The sequence below is a fragment of the Neophocaena asiaeorientalis genome, unplaced genomic scaffold, assembly GCF_003031525.2.
Source record: "Neophocaena asiaeorientalis asiaeorientalis breed wild unplaced genomic scaffold, Neophocaena_asiaeorientalis_V1.1 scaffold258, whole genome shotgun sequence".
NCBI classification, from domain to species: Eukaryota; Metazoa; Chordata; class Mammalia; order Artiodactyla; family Phocoenidae; genus Neophocaena; species Neophocaena asiaeorientalis.
Window position 1 is genome coordinate 5,036,275 of NW_020172591.1, and position 21,139 is coordinate 5,057,413.

The 21,139-nt window shown below is 42.7% G+C and overlaps 1 protein-coding gene across 1 annotated transcript; it reads right to left on the bottom strand.

The window, feature by feature from the left end:
- Nucleotides 1-123: 123 nt before the first annotated feature.
- IDH1 (isocitrate dehydrogenase (NADP(+)) 1) lies at nucleotides 124-19,666 on the bottom strand. The gene is made up of 10 exons (XM_024738382.1): nucleotides 19,497-19,666; nucleotides 18,415-18,480; nucleotides 15,933-16,070; nucleotides 12,254-12,545; nucleotides 9,539-9,644; nucleotides 8,077-8,254; nucleotides 6,585-6,736; nucleotides 3,562-3,702; nucleotides 2,701-2,863; nucleotides 124-1,051 (listed from the first exon to the last, which is right to left on the bottom strand). The coding sequence occupies exons 3-10, from the start codon at nucleotides 16,052-16,054 to the stop codon at nucleotides 961-963; spliced, it is 1,245 nt and encodes a 414-aa protein (XP_024594150.1). The 5' UTR covers nucleotides 16,055-16,070; nucleotides 18,415-18,480; nucleotides 19,497-19,666; the 3' UTR covers nucleotides 124-960.
- Between the last annotated feature and the right edge of the window lie 1,473 nt (nucleotides 19,667-21,139).

A 21,139-nucleotide genomic window follows, 5' to 3' on the forward strand; every position in this document is an offset into this window, starting at 1 on the left:
AACCACTGCGCCACCAGGGAAGCCCGACAGAGACTTTTTAAAATCAAATTCCTATGGCTAAGACCTAGCCTGGCAACTGAAGTATACTTGATAAATAAAAACTCAGAACACTAGTCATCAGCACTTAATTTTAATTAAAATTGATAGTTTCGATTAAGAACAGGACTAGAATAGTGTTTACAATCAACTTCTGAAAAATCACATTTATATAAAGGAAATAAAACAGGTCAGCAGAAGTCCAAGAAAGGTGCAGCTTGTAGTATTGCACGTGGATGAAATATGCTGCTCAGGGTAGCATAATACTTAGGCCTCACAAGGCAAGGAGGAGGAGACAAATACAGAGGACAAACCCCTAGTTAGTATTTATTCTGGATTCTTCAGTGAGCTCAGAAATATGTAGTATTTTTGAAACATTCAGCTAGGGCTCTTTACAAGGATGACTGTGTCTTCAACACCTTTTAGTTACAGCCATGCTTTTCATTCCAAATCATACACGAGTTTAACGTACAGCTTCTACCTCACATAATGGGACATCTGTTAAATCAAAACCACCCAGAGCCACAGGCCATGAAAAGTGGGAAAGGGAATGAATTTCTGCTTGATACAATTTTAGGGAATAGTACTGTGGCTATAGTTTACCCTTTCAAGCACTCTTCATTTTGGTCATTTATATCAGAACATGAAGAAAAGCGACAGTGAGTACAAATGGACACTAAAAGTAATTCCTAGGCTACTAGTAGAAAGTAAAATAAAATTTTTAAAAAGTCCCCTGCCACATTCACAAGGGTGGCATAACTGTATGGATAAGAAAAAGGCTGTAAACTTATAGAAAAGATAAACTCTGGCTTCTGAACAAATTACAGAATTGATTTGCCATTACTCTTGAGTGTTATAGAGAAAACTGTAAACCAGTGGACCTAGTTACCAAAAACACATATCCTCCAAAGACGGGGGATGACCTTAAAGTTTGGCCTGAGCTAGTTTTGTCTTCAAGTTTTCTCCGAGTTTATCCATGAACTCAAATGTATTCAAGTAGTCAGAACGCTGTACACTAATAGCAGAGGAAAAAGAAAAGAAGGAAATTTAGTTTGTCTTTGATCTGGTGGCAGGTAGAGGAAAAGTCCTAGACATGCTACTTAAAGTAACATTCTATTTATTTCTAGAAGAAAACTGATTAATGTGAACAAGCTATAAGTTTATGGCCGATGACTGCGTTCAAGGTTCAAGGGGCTAACCCAGGTTACAGGCAGTCTGAGCAGAGGCTGGGCCACACACACACTCACAGGAGGTTCCTGGCCATGTAGCTTTGAGGGTGAAACTGCCCCAGAGCTTCATTCAGACTAATGCCTGGGACACTGAAATCATCCCACTTCTTATTCCTCATTCTTAAAAATAATAGAACGTATCCAGGTACAGTCATGCTTTTACTCATATCCCCACAAAATGTCACATGTCCTCAAAAAAAAACCTTTAGTAAAAAATTTATTCCTAAGTATTTTATTCTTTTTGATGCTATCATAAATAGAATATTTCAAATATGTTTTTCAAATATTTCAAAAAAAATAGTTTTGCTCCCACTGTGAATGTGATGGTTCTTCCATTTCCATTTTTGTTTTTCGGTGGTGTAAGGAAAAGCTACTTTGTTGTTGCTTATTTATCTAGTATCCAGCTACCTTAGCCTTTTTTTGTTTTATTGTTTGAATTTTATAGATATATAATTTATAACCTGAAAATAAAGACAATTTCATCACTTCTTTTCACATTAAAAAGAATAGCTTTAGTGCTCTTATTTCTACCTTTGTCTTACTTAAAAAGCAAAAGACAATGGACTGGCTATCTAATCCTGCTAATAGGTGCCTATTCAAATTGGCTTGGAAGTAACACACCCATAGGAACATTTCAAACACTGTATTCTTGCTGGAAATTTAAGATAAGAAAGATGTAGTGATGGAGTGTATCCCCATTACTGAGGTATACTGACCCTAACAGAGATCTCTGAGGACACATGGATGGGACATGGGATTTGTGTTAAATTTTAGTATTGTTTCTTGATGTGAGTCATAGTAGCCAACTTTGATTGAGGGAGGAATCCCTGAGCAGCAGCTGATCCAGCTGGGATACAGGCTACCATGTTCTCAAAAAAGTCCTGGGCAATACATGGGCCCTCAAGTATCTGACTGCTGGTTAGATACTTAAGGAAGGGACTATGATAAACCAGACATCTTATACCTGCACTGCTTACTTTTCTTACTGTAAACTGAAGAAAATAAAGAGGTAGAATAAAATAGTCTTGGGGTCCCTTTGTTTCTAAATGCCTATAATTTTCTTGTTAAATTAAGCAGAACCTTGCCACCCACTTGACTGTAACTAGATCAGGGGTGAGCAAACTACAGCTTGGCCCATGAACCCAGTCTGGGCTGCAGCCCAGTTCTGTACACAGGGTTTGATTGGAACACTGCCACACCCATTAGCTTTTGTGTCACCACTGACTGCTTTCCTGCCGTGGAGGCAAAGTTTAATAATTGCCGTATGTTCCACAAAGCCTGAAATGTTTATTATCTGACAATTTACAGATGTCTGCTGACTCCTGAACCAGATGACAAATACTAATTCATGCAACTCCAAAAAGCACTTGATATTTTGAGTCCAGTGAGGATAAATGGTAATTTGACCACAGAGCTTAGGGCATCTTATACTTACTTGGGTAAACCTTTAATACAAGCAGCCAAGTCCTTGGTCATGAAGCCAGCCTCAATGGTCTCAATACAGACTTCTTCCAAAACCTTTGCAAAGAAGCTGAGGTCTTTATTGTTATCAAGTTTAGCTCTGTGGGCTAAGCCTCTGGTCCAGGCAAAAATGGAAGCTAAAAGAGAGGGAGAAAAAAAAAGCACACTTCAATCACACTGGTTAGAAATATTCCCAAGTGCCTCAGTTCCCCAAAATAGAACAGTTTTTTGTTTGTTTGTTTAGGTAACTGACTTCATTGGCTGCTATCTGCATGAGCTGTAAGTTTTAGGAAAGTTGGAAACATTTTACCAAATTGAAACTTTTCAAAAAACCTGCAATTTTGTAGAGGAAATGTTTTGGATTTTGTTAGACCTTTAAGAAAGCACATATTAAGGGTAGGAATACATGACGCTTAAGGCATTTATGAATTTGGAAAAGGTCACAATCTCTTCTACCTCTTGTCTATATTGGTCTCTTCTCCTCTTTCCAGGCTATAATCTGTTTTAAAGTGCTATCCCTAAAACCTAGTTAAAAGGATTTAACAATGTGGCTTTAGATTCTTAGCTACATGTGACATTTCACTGCAGCAGAGGAAAAGGAAAATGCTTGTTGATAACATTCTTCTCTGTAATGAATATTCTCCCACAAACTGGAAAAGCATATATTGTGTGTATTTTAAGAAACATATTAAAACAGTTCTTATGAGTAGAGCAAATCAGCTGTTTGGTGATGATTTTATACACAAGGCACTGGGCAGCCAAAGGAACACATCTGAGCCCCTTTGGAGATTTCTACTCTGGTTGGAAATCAATGTAGCAGCAAACAATATCTTACCAATGGGATTGGTGGATGTCTCCTGTCCTTTCTGGTACATTCGGTAGTGACGTGTTACAGTCCCGTGGGCAGCCTCTGCTTCTACTGTCTTGCCATCTGGACAAACCAGCACACTGGTCATCATGCCAAGAGAGCCATAACCTATGAGTGGCAGAACATGAAGTATGGGATTCAACTGCATGAAGAGCACTGGGTCTCCCAGAAATGAGAGAAAATGACTTCGTCTTGACAGGTCTCAGTGAGCAAAATAAACATGAGCACATGGAGTCACCAATAATTCTTCTACCTTTCAGAAAAGGCTGTGCTTTTACTTCACTTATCTACCTCAGAGGCACCTGCTCCATGATGAAGAACTCATGGTCTGACTGCCTGCATTCCACCCTAGTTCCGTGACTCCCTAACTACTGTGGCTCAGTTTTCTTACCTGTAAAATTTCATAGGGTTGTTGTGAGAACGAGATGAATATACATATGTTCGTGAATATATATGAAAAGAATACAATTCCTTAGACTAGTACCCGCCACAGAGTAAGAGCTCAATATATTACTGTCATGCTTACGTGCAGATACTCTGCTGTTCCAGGAAAATAAAGATTAATGAGTTGTCTCCTGCCATCAAGCTGCTCACAGGCTCATGTGGGACTGGGAAGAGAAAGCTGATTAAAAACAGAATGGCTTCCCTGGTGGCACAGTGGTTAAGAATCCGCCTGCCAATGCAGGGGACACGGGTTCAAGCCCTGGTCTGGGAAGATTCCACATGCTGTAGAGCAACTAAGCCCATGTGCCACAACTACTGAGCCTGCGCTCCAGAGCCCGTGAGCCACAACTCCTGAAGCCTGCGCACCTACAGCCCGTGCTCCGCAACAAGAGAAGCCACCGCAATGAGAAGCCTGCGCACCGCAACGAAGAGTAGCCCCCGCTTGCCACAGCTAAAGAAAGCCTGCACGCAGCAACAAAGACCCAACGCAGCCAAAAATAAATAAATTAAATAAATTTTAAAAAAGCAACAACAAAAAACACAGAATGGGATGGGTCCAAGCACCTCCCACTCGCCCCTGCTCTCTTTCACAGCCTCCCCAGAACGACTCTATTCTGTGGTTTCCTATTCAGAGAACCACATTACAACTTTTAAGTCCATACAATTGATTTTTCTTCTTTTCTTCTTTTTTCTTTTTTTACACTCGAATTCCAAGAACACTTTTCTCCATTTTTGCTACCTCCCAATAACACCTGTGGAGTTAATAATGCAAATTTATAATAGGCTGCTACTTTGTTTGTTTGAGAGTTAGTAAATAAACCCTTTTTAAACTCATCATTTCTGTGCTGAATTAGCAGCTCCTTTCCTATCACTGTGTTGGTATGAGGCTTTAGTAGAGTCTCAAATATTCATTGATTGGAGACGTTTAGGGCCATATCCACAGTGAATGTGTCTATCTATTTATATTAGGAGACACTAGTTGGTACCACTGTCAAAACTGAGGACAGAAATAAAATGTTTGGTGTGAGTCTAAAGTAGTTCATGCCTCTAGAGAAGAATGAACGTAAGAATAGCTCGGCTGGGGGCTTCCCTGGTGGCGCAATGGTTGAGAGTCCGCCTGTCGATGCAGGGGACACGGGTTCGTGCCCCGGTCTGGGAGGATCCCACATGCCGTGGAGCGGCTGGGCCCATGAGCCGTGGCTGCTGAGCCTGTGCTCAGCAACAACAGTGAGAGGCCCGCGTACCGCCAAAAAAAAAAAAAAGAACAGCTCGGCTGCCTTTTAATCTGTTTAGCTACGTTGAGGTCACCTTTATCTACAGGTGCTGCTCAAACACAGAGCCTTGGTTCCAGGTATCTTATCGGTGCACTGCTGGACACTGCAATTCCACATTCCTATTTTGAAATCCTTTGAACCTCCATAACTTGACAATTACATTGGAGATATCCCTCCAGATACCCTCTTCTTTTTTTTTTTACCCTCTTCTTATTGCCATGAGGACATTTAGAAATGATGGAATGATTTGTGTCCCTTTCTAAGAACTCTGATTACCAGGAAGCTTTTTTACGCACCACAGAATCACCACAAAGCAACACTCCTTCCTCTGCTGCATTCAATATAAACGATTGTGAGGACGTAAGAGAAACAGAAGGAGGGTAAAGAAGGAGAACTGGGTAACTCATTTATCTGACATAAAAGTTATCTTTAACCAGGCAGATTTACTGATTTTCAAACTGATAGATGATTAACTTTTCATAAGAGAAAGAAAAAGTAGTACTTCCTGGGGAAAAGCAAACATAATTAAAGCTACCACAAACATTCATCGGGGGAAATTCAGTTTACACAGCTACCCTGAGTAACTGAAGTTGGAGGGCAACTTGGTGCCGAGGAAATCAGGGAAGGGAGCATTTTTGCTCATTTGGTCCTTATCTCTGGCATGAAGCTCCTGGTTCCTGGAATTTCTGTGAAGAGCCCGGGGCTGCTTTGCTCAATTCTGTGTGTTTCAAGCTAAGCAGTAAACACACGTGTCTTACAGGGTGACAGAAGAGCCGTCAAGGCTGGCAAAAGGGGCACGATCTGTAACTGTCTCCAGATGAATGGGCTCTTGGAGGGAGGCCCCTCGCTTAGGAGACAACCCTGGGCCCTCCTTGCCTGAGTCCCCTAGCTTTTCAGGTTCTCATCAGAAGGCAGATAAGGGTGGGGGGTGGTTTTCAGATCGGGCCGCTGGGCTACCATTGGAGGCAGGGAAGCTTCAAGCGGGGAAAGGGCTGAGACATAAGCTATGTCAGCCTCTGAGGCTGAAGCCGGGAGTCTCAACCCACGAGTTAATTCCTGTGCGTCCCTGCCAGAAGTCGCCTACCCAGTCTGAGCTTAATCTCCTCATCTGTCAGCTAAGAAGATGGACCTGGACGCCTTGCGTCGTTAACATTTCATGACTTTTAGCAGCAAAGGGCTACAGAATCCCCCTTCCTGTACCAGAGAGCTAGCAGGGCATGACCTGTCTGTTGCAGGCCAAGCCCACCTCCACTTGGTTCTCCAGCTCCTTACCTTGGGCCACGGAGTCCGACTGCACATCCCCATCATAGTTTTTACAGGCCCAGATGAAGCCTCCTTCTGATTTCATAGCTTGGGCCACCATGTCATCGATGAGCCTGTGCTCATACCAGATATTCTGAGCTTCAAACTGAGATTTGTACTGCCTAAGAAACAAGAAAGAAAAGAGAACAACAGACAAAGAAAACTGGTTTTGTTGGGTTACCATGTGCCTCTCCAAAGGAGTCGGGGTGGGGTTGGAAGCAGCACATTTTAGTTGAAGCAACACAAATTTGAGAACCAGACAGACATGGGCTCAAATCTCTGCCCACTCATTTTCTAGTTGTGAAACCACAATTTCCCCTTCTGTAAGGGTGATTTCATCCACTCTGCAGAGATGTGAGAATTAAACAAGGCGGTGGAGTGTTCCAAGTACTACTTTTACAGTTTTCAATACACCACTAATGAGATTCATGAGATTCAGCTTACTTTAAGAATGTAATTGGGGAGAAAAAGACTACTTTACTGCTCAATATCATTCAGGAAACTAGGACAGCTTCTAGGTTTGATATAGATAGGTAGTAGAAGGAGGAATTAAAACGTCTCAGGAAAGATACCTAAAATCCTAGCCGTGGCCTGAATGCTTGTATCTAAACGGGAGGGACGCCATCTTAAAAGTCAACAAGTGCTCAGGTATTGTTGAACTCAAGGTTGTTATAAATGTAGACTTAAGTTTAAATGACTCCACTAAAGCAGAGTTTTATTTATTTATTTTTAATAAAATCAATCAATTAATTAATTTAAACTTTTGGGCCCATGGCTTATGGGATCTTAATTCCCTGGACTAGGGATTGAACCCATGCCCTCAGCAGTAAAAGCGTGGAGTCCTAACCACTGGACCACCAGGGAATTCCCAAAAGCAGAGTTTTACTTATTTATTTATTTATTTATTTGCTGTACGTGGGGGCCTCTCACTGTTGTGGCCTCTCCTGTTGCGGAGCACAGGCTCCGGACGTGCAGGCTCAGCGGCCATGGCTCACGGGCCCAGCCGCTCCGTGGCATGTGGGATCTTCCCGGACCGGGGCACGAACCCGTGTCCCCTGCATCGGCAGGCGGACTCTCAACCACTGCGCCACCAGGGAAGCCCCCAAAAGCAGTTTTAAATCTTAACAGTGGGCTTCAGAAACAATGGAAATGGGCCCAAACTCAAACTCACACCCATGAAAAATCAGAACTTTCTATCACTAACAGGGTACCTTTACTCACACATTAAATAACTCTGGCCCTGAAGAAAATAAACGTCGGGACTTTATCTGAGAACACACTTCTCTTCTAAAAGCAATTCAAGAGTTTCGTTTCACTCCTGTTAAATCTCAGTTTTGTCCTTATCTGAATGGGATAGTGATGGTTTTCACTCAATTTGTCCCACAATCAAAGGGATAAGCATACAAATTCTATATTATAAATGCCAGCTTATGTGACAAAAAAGAAAAAGAACTGTAGTTACTTGTCATATATCTCCTGAAAGATGTCTTTAAAACGTCCATCATATTTCTTTAGAATAGTGTTTTTGGTGCTCAGATACAAAGGCCAATTCTTAGACAGAGCCATCAGGAAGGAACTGTGTGCAAAATCTTTGATTGCCTTATCTTGATTGTACATCCCCATGGCAACACCACCACCCTCTGTGGGGGGACAACAATGAGGGAAAAAAGAAAGGTAAACAGGGTATAGTTGTAACAAGTCTATATACACCCACCACCCCCAAAACACTCAATTCCCAGCTCTCATGTCTGAGTCCAGGCTTCAAACTTCAATATTCCATGAGCTCCTGAGACACATAATCAGAGGAAAGTCAGTTCTAGGTAAGGACATTCTAACTTGTTCTGAAAGGGCAACATGAAAGGGCAACAAAGAGAAAAACATGGTCTTCAGGATCCTAAGGTTCTTGAAATACCAAAAGCTACTGAAACGAACCAGAAATATACTCAAGAGTTGAATAATTTTTAAAGTCTCTTTTCACACTTTAAAAATTTCAAGCATGTTTTTTAAACTCTAAGTGTGAACTCAATCCTTAGCTACTGAGAAAACTTTGCATTTCAAATACTGGATGAAAATTCTTGTAATTTCCTGGCAGATACTGAAAGTTCATTCTGTCATTGGTAAAAATAATTACACTCCATGTAATCACTGGTGTTTCACAGCTCTTATTGTTTGAACTTTGTTATTACTGAAAGCTAGAACTTGAATCTGTGCCACTGCCCAGGGCCAGCTGGGGCTGAGGATGTTAGAGCTGCTGAAACTGGCAGAACTAGAGTCCATTAAAATGATATGATTTAGAGGAGTCAAGGAAAATAACAGCTAGGTAAGTTTTGAGGTTTTGTTTGTGTGAGCGCTTTTAACAACCTTAACAGTGGAGAAAGAGGGTCCTCTGTTCTTTCAACAGCTTTTGGGAGGCATTTGCCATAATGGACCTTAGAAGCAGCAGGACGGGGTGGGGGGGGAAGAAGAGGCAAGAAAACCAAACTTTCCACGTTCACAGAACAAATACTCAGAAGGACGAGAAGAAAACTTCAGCAAATAAATAATGCAGCCATTTTCAAATACAAACCCTACCAGAGCCAAAGGGCAGGATTACATGACAGGTGATTTGGGGCTACTAATTTGTGCACAACAGACTCCTGTCAACCTTCCCTCCACGTTTTAAGAGAGATGCATAATTATCTACTTGCATTTCCAATTATCTATATGCATTTCCAATTAAGTGGCTAGTTCTTTTTATGCCTTTAGCAATGCCACAGGAAGCCATGGCATTGATTTTGAGTCCTATGGAAATGTTGTAGATTCAGGTTGTATTTTTAGGCAGCCACACAATTTTCACAGAACTTTAAAAAAAAAACAGTAATAACGCTGTCTAAACGATCTGCTAAAAAAATGAAAGATGTAGCTCATGGTGGACTTACACATACCTGTGAAGTTATGTACCAGGAATGTCGTTTTGGGGGATCCATCGCTTGGCGTGTAGGATATCTCTACTTTTCCAGGCCCTGGGACAACAAAATCAGTTGCTCTGTACTGTATGGGGGAAAAAAGGTATATTAAAAAAACAAAAACAAAAAAACCCCCCACAAAAACCCAAAACTGTCCTAGCTAGTTAGTGGTAGTACACATTAGAAATCAATATTTATCAGGGGCCTACCATGCATGGGGCAGTTTTCTGAGTACAGATATGGATATGAGAGAGAATAACAAAGTATTTCCCCTTATGAAGCTTAAGACCTAACCAAGACAAAAAAAGAAGTAACATTAGAGCTTTCAAATGTCAAAAGGGGGCACAGATAAAAAATGCTATTGGAGGGCTTCCCTGGTGGCGCAGTGGTTGAGAGTCCGCCTGCCGATGCAGGGGACGCGGATTCGTGCCCCGGTCTGGGAAGATCCCACATGCCGCGGAGCGGCTGGGCCCGTGAGCCATGGCCGCTGAGCCTGCGTGTCCGGAGCCTGTGCTCCGCAATGGGAGAGGCCACAACAGTGAGAGGCCCGTGTACCACACACACACACACAAAAAGCTATTGGAAGACAGAGGAAGAGGAATGACTATAACCTGGAGGTCAAGGAAGTCTTCCTATAGGGAGATAATATACTAGCTGTAGCACTGAACATAATGATGAGAATGCTAATGCCTGGTTCTCACTGTATGACATACTTTAAGTGATTAACTTGTATCCCATATTACCTCATTTGATTCTTCCATCAATCTTACAAGGGAGGAACTGTGATGTAGTGGAAATAATGCATCTAGGGTCAAAAGACTCGGGATCTGTTCCTTGGACCTTTAGGACTCGGTCTCTTCATGGTAATCACTGCTACTAATGCCCAGCCCAGGACCTGTCCACATGAAGCAATCATTCTGAAAGCAGCTGCAACAGGCTGACGACCCTTAGGAAAGGGCCTGTGGAGGACTGCTACCTTTGGTATGGAAAATGTGCCCAGCCCACACTAGGCTTATGTCAATCTTTGCTGCCTTGTATCTTCTTCAATGGCTTAGATTAGAATCCTTTCAGGGTCAGGTACCAGCCGATGCCAGCCAAATCTATTTGTCTGTTTTGTGTAGAATAATACTAATAACAGCTGGTAGAAAAGCTGTCAGATAATGATACAGATTAAATACTCTATGCAGAATATTTCTGACATATAAAGTCCTTCACTATGGGTGGTAATTGATTCCCATTTCTCAAAAGGCAGAAACTGAGGCACCAAAGTACAATAAATGCTTTCTAGAGGTTTGGAGTTTTCAATCTAGACTTTAGTAAATAGAATGACCATTCTTCCAGGTGATTGATGCCAAAATAATAATTAAAAAAAAAAAAAAGGAAAAGGACATCATTGAACTCGTAAGAACTTAAGAGTGGTGTTCCCAGGATTAGTGAGCTTGTAGCACTCCCATCTACATCCCCTCTCCTGGGCCTCTGAGAGCTATCTGTGAAGGGACTGGCCAGGATGAAGGGATAGTCTGAGCCACACGGTAGAACAAAGTGAACTACCCCTCAAGGATGACCTGGTGACCCTGCCCCCAGGAACGGAGAGTGGTCTGCTCTACCCATACTATTTTTAAGGACGGCTACATCAAAGCCTCTGGGTGTCAGCATCAGGGAGACTTGTTTTTAAGGCTCTTTTAAGACATAAGCTGCTTTCTATGAAAGTCTAAAACTTCAGTTTCAACATAGAACTTTTATTTTGTTTAGCTGGCAATTTTTGTTTAATTTGGCAACAAGCCTACTTGTATAGAAGTACAGAAACTGTACTTTTTTTTTCCCAAGCAGGAAGGGAATGTTTTAAAGAGACTGTTTTCAACTACTGAGTCAGTTTTTCCTTTTATGCATGAAACGATCATGTTTAATATAATCTTCGGTAGTTCTCAACTCTGTCTGCACATTAGAATCACCTGGAGAGCTTTAAAATGCCATGGAATTCAGATTTAGCTGGTATAGGGTGGGACTCAGGCACTGGAATTAAAACAAACAAAATTTTTTTAAAACGCGAAGCAAAATAAAACAAACACCAAAAAACCTGTAAAGGGACCTTACTGTACAGCCACAGGGTTTGGCTGAACCACTGATTTGGCCGAACCACAGGAAATTATCTAAATAAAAATGTCTACATCATATGGTTTAATCTAATAAAAAGGAAGAAAAAAACATGCCTGAAAAACATCATTTGTGTTGAGACAGGTACCCATCTGTAAGTTTATCTGTATTTACTTTTATCTAAATGTATACATACATTCATTTCTCAATTCTGTACCTCACTTAATGGGAGTAGATAAGATAAAATAAAGATAAGAATAAAGCACATATAAATCAGAACTGCTGGGCAGTCAAAGCCCGTGAAAAAATAATATGGATTTTTTGATGATGGCCATTCTGACTGGTGTGAGATGATATCTCATTGTAGTTTTGATTTGCATTTCTCTAATGATTAATGCTTTGTGACTGCCTGGAGGGGTGGGATAGGGAGGGTGGGAGGGAGACGCAAGAGGGAAGAGATATGGGAACATATGTATACATATAACTGATTCACTTTGTTATAAAGCAGAAACTAACACACCATTGTAAAGCAATTATACTCCAATAAAGATGTAAAAAAAAAAAGAATATGGAAAAGCAAGTTATGCCAACACCACTTACTTGATCGCCATAAGCATGACGACCTATGATGATGGGTTTTACCCATCCACTCACAAGCCGGGGGATATTTTTGCAGATAATAGCTTCTCTGAACACAGTGCCACCCAGAATATTTCGGATGGTGCCATTTGGTGATTTCCACATTTGTTTCAACTTGAACTCCTCTACCCTCTTCTCATCGGGGGTGATGGTGGCACACTTGACACCAACGTTGTATTTCTTTATAGCTTCTGCAGCGTCCTTGGTGACCTGGTCATTGGTGGCATCGCGATTCTCTATGCCTAAATCATAGCTGGGAGGAAAAATTGTAAGCGTAACTTTCCAGGCAAACCGACAGGAGATTGAGGGTACTCCTATTCTATCCCCATGCACCACTCTGTGCATGGTGATGGCATGCAGGGCCTGCCCTGCAGAAAGTGAAGACTCCATATGTACCCAAATCTGCCAAGTTTTAGCATTAGTGTATCCTAGACACAGAAGATGGCTGCCAACTAAAAAAAAAGCACCAAGAAAGGCTGGACTGCTAGGCCACGCATGCCTCCCCGTGTGTGGGAAGCTGTCTAGAAGGAAACTAAATGGAAACCACTGCGCTCTGCCCTGCTGCCTGCTCTTCACCATAGAGGCAATAATAATAGCACACCAGCAACCTTTCTGCAGACTGCCTTCCGCACGATTAACATAAGAATGCAAGCCCAAACATTAATTTTCCCTTAGTAAATATTGTGCTCTAAAAATAAAGGGGTCAGAGGGTTTCTAGTATTTTGGCACTGAAGTGTTGGAGTTACAGATGAGACAGACACTGCCAAAAAAAGCTAATGACCCCTTCATTAATGACAGTCATATGAAGAAGCTTTCCCTAAATCTTGGGCAAATCTCTTTCTTCTGGAAACAAGCCTGCAGTTTATAGAATGAGTAATGGAATCCAGCAGTGGTTTTATAGACCCCAGTGAATTATAGCTTAATACACACCAACACCCAGACTGCAGGTTATTCAGAGTAGGAAAGAATGCTGGTTGTCCATGAAGTATAGGAAAAGACTGTAAAGCTTTATTTAAAGTATGTAATAGTTTGCCAAAAGCAGGAAAAACAAAACAGTAATGAACAGTTTATTTTGTTCGCCAAGGCTTTAAAAGTTTTCCAAATTTTTTCACCCTTCAAAACTTGCTGAACCATTAAGCCTCTAGATTTCTCGCTTCAGTTCCTGTATTTTCCTTTCCTTAGATATCCCAACTTGTGACGGAAATGCAAAAGGGAATCCAATCTTACAATGTATCTCCAAATATAATTCCAAACTGCCTTGACTGTTTTGGCTTCCTCCCTCCCCTTGAGGGTGTATCGTGCATTTGCATTAACCAGGCCTCCTTAGGAGATATCCTTCCTTCTTAGTCTTGTAAGGGGTCATGATGACCCACTACTTGCTTTGTACGCACAGATGTGGATTGTGTGTAAACTGTCAATACATCATTTGGGTCAATACAACCCTTTACTCAAAAACTTCCTTAACTGCTCTTTCACCTCTAGTGGGCAGAACAGTCCTCAGAGCTTTCTGAAAGACTGTCTCCTGGGTTATAATCCTCAAGTTGGCATGAATAAAATTTTCCATTTCTTTCTTAGATCGATTATTGGTTAATTTTTTTTTCATGGACACTTACAAAGCCACTGACTTTCTTATCTTATGGTTTAGGGAGTGCTCAATATCTCTAAATGTCTACTCCTAACTCAAACAAGCAATGTGGTCAGCAGTATTTATGTTCGTAGGAAACATTTTTCATCAGAAGAACCTGCCAGCAAATTAGTGGATGTTTTGCTTCTCTTCTTAACATTTCTAAGCGAAAAGAATGAATAAATGGCCTCGATTACTGTCTAGCCAACAGAAAATAAAACAAATGAGTCACTCCACTCCCCTCAAAAAGAGCCAATCATGTAATAATAATAGCAATTTTGGAACAACTTACACTTGTTTAAGTCTCCAAAAATTCTTTAGTCTTTAGCCAGTGACTCTTTGCCTTCTAGGCATAATGACTGTCCTTTAAACCTCCTTATGCCTCTATACTAAAGCAGCTCAAAAGCACCTTTGCAGCTACTATACTGGGAAGAGCTCTGCAAATTCACCTATTATCATGTAAAGTGTTTGTAAAATGCTTCTTTAACCACTTGGATGATTTTTTTTTTTTTAACTTTAATTAATTAATTAATTAGGGCTGCATTGAGTCTTCGTGGCTGGGCTTTCTCTAGTTCTGCTTAGTTGCAGTGCGGGGGCTTCTCATTGCAGTGGCTTCTCTTGTTGCGAGCACGGGCTCTAGGCACGCAGGCTTCAGTAGTTGTGGCGCAGTGGTTTATTTGCTCCGCGGCATGTGGGTTCTTCGCAGACCAGGGATTGAACCTGTGTCCCCTGCATTGGCAGGTGGATTCCTAACCACTGCACCACCAGGGAAGTCCCTGGATGATGTTTTTATAGTGTCATTTCCTGTGTGTTTGGTGGACCTCTGCAGATATTTGCTCCCTCCCTCTCATGGCTGCAATATAGATATTATCCACACCTTAGGCTTAGAATAATTAAAAAGGGCATTTAATGACAACATGTGAATTAAATGTCTACACCCAAGCAAATAACAGGTCCTCAGGACAGTCTGAGGAATAATTCTGGGTTAAGGCAAACACGCTTACAGTTGCCAATAGTTTGGCTGAAATGTGTTGTTCAACATATTACCCTGCCAGTCTTCAGCCTCTCCACCCCTGTGAAAATTCTGTCTCTACCTAGTCCAAATGTACAAAGAGCATGAGCAAATGTATGAAAAACATAGGGGGAAGAAAAATGAAAGAATTCCATAGAGATTTTCACATCTGTCCCCAAATACTTTTTTTTTTTTTTTTTTTTTTTTTTTTTGCGGTACACGGGCCTCTCACTGTTGTGGCCTCTCCCGTTGTGGAGCACAGGCTCCGGACGCGCAGGATCAGCGGCCATGTCTCACGGGCCCAGCGGCTCCGCGGCATGTGGGATCTTCCCAGACCGGGGCACGAACCTGCGTCCCCTGCACTGGCAGAGGGACTCTCAACCACTGCACCACCAGGGAAGCCCCACAAATAGTTTTAATACAGGGTAAAGGCTCCAATCTCCAGGACACAAATGGTTTATGGAACTTGCGAAAGGTCGGGGTTGTATTAGATAATGTCAAGAATTCTTTCTGTGCTACAATTGTACGAAAAGGGTAAAAGACAAGGAATGAAAAAGACAAGGAATGAAAAGGAATGTTTCTCCAGGTCAAGATGAGCTAACAGACCCCCAAGCCATGAACCACCTGGCCAGAGAAGGTAAACAGGACACACATCCTGACCCACTGAAACTAACATTTAAGAAATGTCACAGAAATTTCACAAGCTTCTCAGTTCTTCCCCTTTAAAAACAACCCCAACTCAAAGACCAATTTGGAGTGGATCTGAGACTTGTCTCCCACTCCCTTCTTGGCGCCCTGCAAATAACCCCTTACTTTGCTGCAAACACCTACTGTCAGAGTTTGGCTTTCTGCACCAGGGGCACACCAGTTACACATTCATTTGCTTATAAGCTCACCAAAAGCTTTATACACAAGGTACAGTGGTATCTATGTAAAAAAGCGACTTATAACCTGAAATCACACATGCTTTCTGACTTTGCTGCTTGGCAGAGTGATTCATTTACCTGTGCAGGTCCAATTCCACATAGGGAAAAATAAGTTTCTCTTTAATCAACTCCCAAATGATTCGTGTCATTTCATCTCCTTGCATCTCTACTACAGAACCGCCTTGGATTTTTTGAGACATTTTGACTTCAATAAACCTTCAAGAGGAAAAATGATAAGACACATAGCTCATCATTTGCCTCATTACCATGTAAAAACAAAATACAATTTGGTGACTTCTAAAAGAACAATTCATAACAGCATGACTGCATAAAAAGCTAATAATAACATTAACCATTAGAATCGAATACGTTTGCTGTATAAAGCATTGTGTTACATGTTTCTTGTGTGGTTTCTGAATCAACACTCACAACAACCCTGTAAGATGGAAATTATTTTTCCATTCTACTTTGCTAAAAGAAAAAAAGCTTTCACAAGGCCATCCGGCTGGAGGGTCGGCTGGAAGGTCGGCTGGAAGGTCGGGGAGCCCGAGCCGGTCACATGCCCTTAATAATGTAATCATTATTCTTGACTGTTGGTTTGTCCTATAAAATGAGATTATTTCCACAATATCATGTTTATTTGAAAACCTCTATCCAACTCCTCATTCTACTGGGCCCTCAAGAGGAGCAGAATGATGTGTGCTACTATTTCCCCTCTTTTAAGAGGCTGTTTTGGTTAAAACAACTATCCTTGAGGAGATTCAACAATTTCCAGCGACCCATTTTAAAGAAACTTTAAGTCCTTTTAAAAGTGAAAGATGAAGAATTCCAGGTGGAACTATATTTTCCTAGAGACAATAACGGATATTGGGGATGTCACACTGAATACAAAGTGATTTCTCAGAGAAATCTGTACGTATAGAGAAGGACTACTGTCCAGGACACGTCCCTGTCCTGTCCTCGGTATCCCAACTCGTGGACTCTTCTTCTGGCGGTTAGTGGGCAAAGCTACCAGTGGGTGGGACAGGGGATTGGAATTGTTCCAGGAAGAGGTGTCTTCTTGGGATGTGGGGGGATGCCAGATTCAAGTCAATCTGATTCCCAGAGAGGGCAGGGGTACACCCTTTGGATGAGGCTTAAAGAAAGGCGTGTTTCCTGAGAGGCAGAGGAGGCCCTGAGCCTGCTAAAGGTTCCCTTTCATGGTGCTCTAATGGAAACTTTTTTTCTCCCTAGCAACAAAACTGCAGATTGCTTTTATTCTTTTAAGTTATGGCTGAGGACTGGAAGTCAGGAGAACTGACTAAAAAAAATATGAAATAAGAGGCCTGTAAACAGTATTTCTTAAAAAGTTAAGCTAAAGTAACTTGGTCTTTAAATTTTAAAACGTAATGATTAGTAGACTGTGAGCTTCAGTTCCTCACCACAAGCCAGGACACATTCCTAACCCCTAGGCCCATTTTCACTTCCCAATTTCTAACTCTGGGATCCTGCTTATTAGTATTTAGGAGGTTCCCTAGACCATTACTGGGGAACCATCTGGAACTCAACTAGAATAAAAAAGTGAACAAACTGGTGTGAATGAGTCAGCTACTTCCCATTTGTAATTTCAAGTATAATTTAAAGTACAGCTTAAAGTGTATGATTTAGTCATGCTGATCCCACTGTCACATCTGTCCTTGTATTTAAAACAAAACAAAAAGAGGCAGCAAACTTACATTAGTTTTGATACATTTCTGAGGCCATACTCCTACATAGTATTATGCAAGGGCTATGATGGCTAATTTTCTTTGACGGCAAATACAGTTAATAAAAGGTCATACATCATACTTGAAATTTCAATAATGAGTGACAGTGTTTTTTAGTTAATTATTTTCTTCTCAATTGAAACAAACACTTTCTGCAGTAATCTTTCTATATTTCATAATGGATAACTGAAACATTTCATGTTTTCTTCACGTTACTTATCCATTACATTTTTACTATCTTTTCACTAAAAAAGTGAAGCTTTATTGTAGACCCTGGCTTACTACAATGTAGGACACTATTTTATTTCTCCTAGATTTGAATTCCATGCAGTGAGCATTAGACACCACTGAATTCACTTTCTACCCTAGTCCCTCAGATTTTCTGTCTCCACCCAAACCCTGACTTCAGAAGGAAGGCCTTTTCCAACAAGCCAGTTCATTTATTCTGAAAGCAGCTGAATTCCAATCTCCTGATACACATGTGCAATGCTAGAAAATAAACCTGGACTAATACAAAGTAGTTTAAGAAAAAAGAGCTGCTCACCCTGTTTATTTTCATTATTCCCAAAATTTTAGCCACATTTTTTGGGGGGCTGAGTTCATAAACTACATTAATTTCTGGGCAACCCTCCCCAAAAAACCAAAGTCTCTTGCAGAGAAGTCTAGACTGAAAGAAACAAGGAAGCAAGTGCAATTTATTGTTGGAAATATTCCTGACTCACTCTTGCAGTGGCTCTGACCACTTCCAAGACCTCCAAGACCAATTAAACGCAGTATTGCCGTATCAAAGAATGGGAGAAATTGCTAATTCTCACCTTTACAATTTCTAATCACCCCAACTCCTCTCAATCTTGCAGACTCAGCTGAGTGCAGTTTATCTCCTAAAACAAATCAAAAAAGGGAAGAGAAAGGTAAGGTACAAGGCACTCCTGTCAGGAGAATTTAGCTGATTTCAACACGGGCCAGGCAACCCGGTTTGTCTGGTTTAAAGTACACTGCTGAGTGTACCCAGGCGGGGCAGAGGGCAGTTTTAGGTCCGCAGGCACCTTTCAAATAAAGTAAATATCTCTGCACACACTGGAGGGTGCGTCCGTGGGGAGTCCCGGGTTCGTCGTCCGTTAGCTAGTCTTGGGGTTTGCACGTCCTTAGGGGACGCTGTGACTAGCGGGCTCATGGCCTGCATGCGTCCTTGTGGCCACTGTGCAAGAGGGCTGCATCCGAAGCTGGCTCGGTTTCTCCTTCCAGGTCTCCACGTCCGCCCCTTCCCTCCCAGGTGCCGGGACCTTTAAAACCCGGGCGCCAGGAGCAGGCCGAAGGACGCCTCCTCCAGAACTCGAGAAGCTGGCGGCGGCGTGGTTTCCTCCACCCTCACTCCGCCCCCGACCGCCACCAGGTGGCCTAGCGAACGCCCCTCGCCGCCCCCCTTCAGGTTCCCCAGGCGGAAGCATCCAGCTCGCCGCACCGCCAGTCCCAGCAGCCCAAGGTCGATGCACACTCCCAAGTCCTCCAGCTCCCGAGGCCGCACGTTTTCTTCCCCGTAAACGCAAGACTTCGACTTCCACGCGTCCCTGCATCCTCCCACCCCGATTTTCCTTTCTGTTGCAGACTTGGCCTTCCGTCTGTCATGGCATGCAACCTTCCGCCGCCCGGTTTTCGTCCTCCCTTGCCTAAGAGCGGGCCTTCTACACATCCAGGCATCCAGCACCTTCTTCCTCCCCATTTCCAAAACCACGCCCAATACCTGGATTTCTTTCCCCTTCCTTGCGACCACGACTCGCCGCTAAGTTGCCCCTACCATACCCAAGATCTGAGCTTCCTTCCTTTTTCCCACTCCAGCTGGACAGAGCCCCCCCACAAAAGCCAGGGGCCGGAGACGCCCTTCGAAGCCTGCGGTTACCTGCAGGAGAAGGTACGCTGGCGATGACCCGGGAACGCCACAGCCCTCACACGGTTAACCCCACAAGCGCACACTCTGGCAATCCCAGCTGTGCTCCAGCTGTTTCGGCCTCTGACACGGCCTCTGCAGAAACCGAGAGCTGAAACGGCCGCGCTTCCAGGCTTTTGTCCAGACCCAGGCCCGGCCCCCTCAGTCCACCTCCCGGAGCTCCGCCCCTGCCCCGTCGCCAATCGCCGCGCGCTGACCCGCTGAGATGGGCGGGGCCAGGGGCCAGGGGCGGGTCCCGGAAGACTAGGTCGAATTCCGCGGCGAATTCCAAGCGCTCGAGGTGGGGAAGGGCTTGCAGCGCCTTTGGAGTAGGCCGCCACTGCCCTACGGCAGAAGGACGAGATTGCCACCTGCAGGCCGGGGAGCAGGGCACGCCTGGGCTGGTCTTCTGAATCCTCCACCGCGAAGGGGCCCCCCGGGCTTTGTAACAACCTAGGGCCCGGCGGAGTGAGTTTCCACGTCTGCAATAAAGGCAAACCGGGGACGGCGCGGCTCGGACCGATCCCCTTCCCTGCGCGCCCCGGCTGTGTGGTAGACTGGAACGCGCTTGGACAGAAGGAAAAGTGCCCTGGGCAAGCGTGACATCGCTTTGGGGGCTTCGCGCAGCTGGAATGCAAAGGGTTGAACAGTTGCACAAGCAGGCATGGTACAGTAAATTTCCGCCACCGCCGATGACTAAGTCTTTAGAGCTTCGGTATCTATAATTTCAATTACTACTGAGTACTATAAATAAACGCAGTCGTCATTTGCATTAGAAGATAAGGATAATGAGATTATTATCTGGGTTCCAGAGAAGTTCAAATAAAGATCGGAAGTCTTAGAGAACAGTGGATTAAAAAAAAATTCTGTCCTCTGCAGGGGATTATTTTTTGTGTATTCCTTACTCTTGAAAACATGCAAGGCGGGGGAGAAGTATTTTAGATCGTGATTTGTAGGATAATCGCATGCTTGGTCCAGGATTCAATGCCCCCAAATTTAGTTTTTAAAATTATCTCTAATATCGGGTTATTATTATTACTCTTATGAAGGGTACTATGCGAGGTGCATTTTGGTCACTAGAGGGCACTGGTATTTTTCCCAAGAGAAAAGGAAGAAGGAAAGCATACGCAGCCTCGCGCTTGTTGATTATTGAGATGGATTAACTGAAAGTAGCGGTCACTTCCATTTATTCCTATAGAACTGATTATAGAGGTATATGGTCTTGTATTTTCATCTCTAATTTGAGACTCCAAATCACCTGAGATTGTAAATTTACTCTATATTATATCAGGCCCACGTTATTACCCCTTGTCCACTGCTAAAATTATTTATATTCATTCTTGTTCCAGAAAGGATTTAAAGCAACCTTCAAGATACATACAGTATAGCACGACAAAGGACATTGAATATAGGTGAGGAAAAGACAGAATAAATACAGGAAATTGTACAGAACCAAGGTGAGTTTAATCACAAAATGTATTCCATCAAATCCTAAACAGTGCCGAAAGGGGGGCTACAAATTTGGCTCTAAGCCAATGTGGGAGGAAAGGTAACAGCATTACCTTTCTAAAAATCTAAAACAGCGTTTCCTAAGTCAGTAATGTAGGAAGTACTTT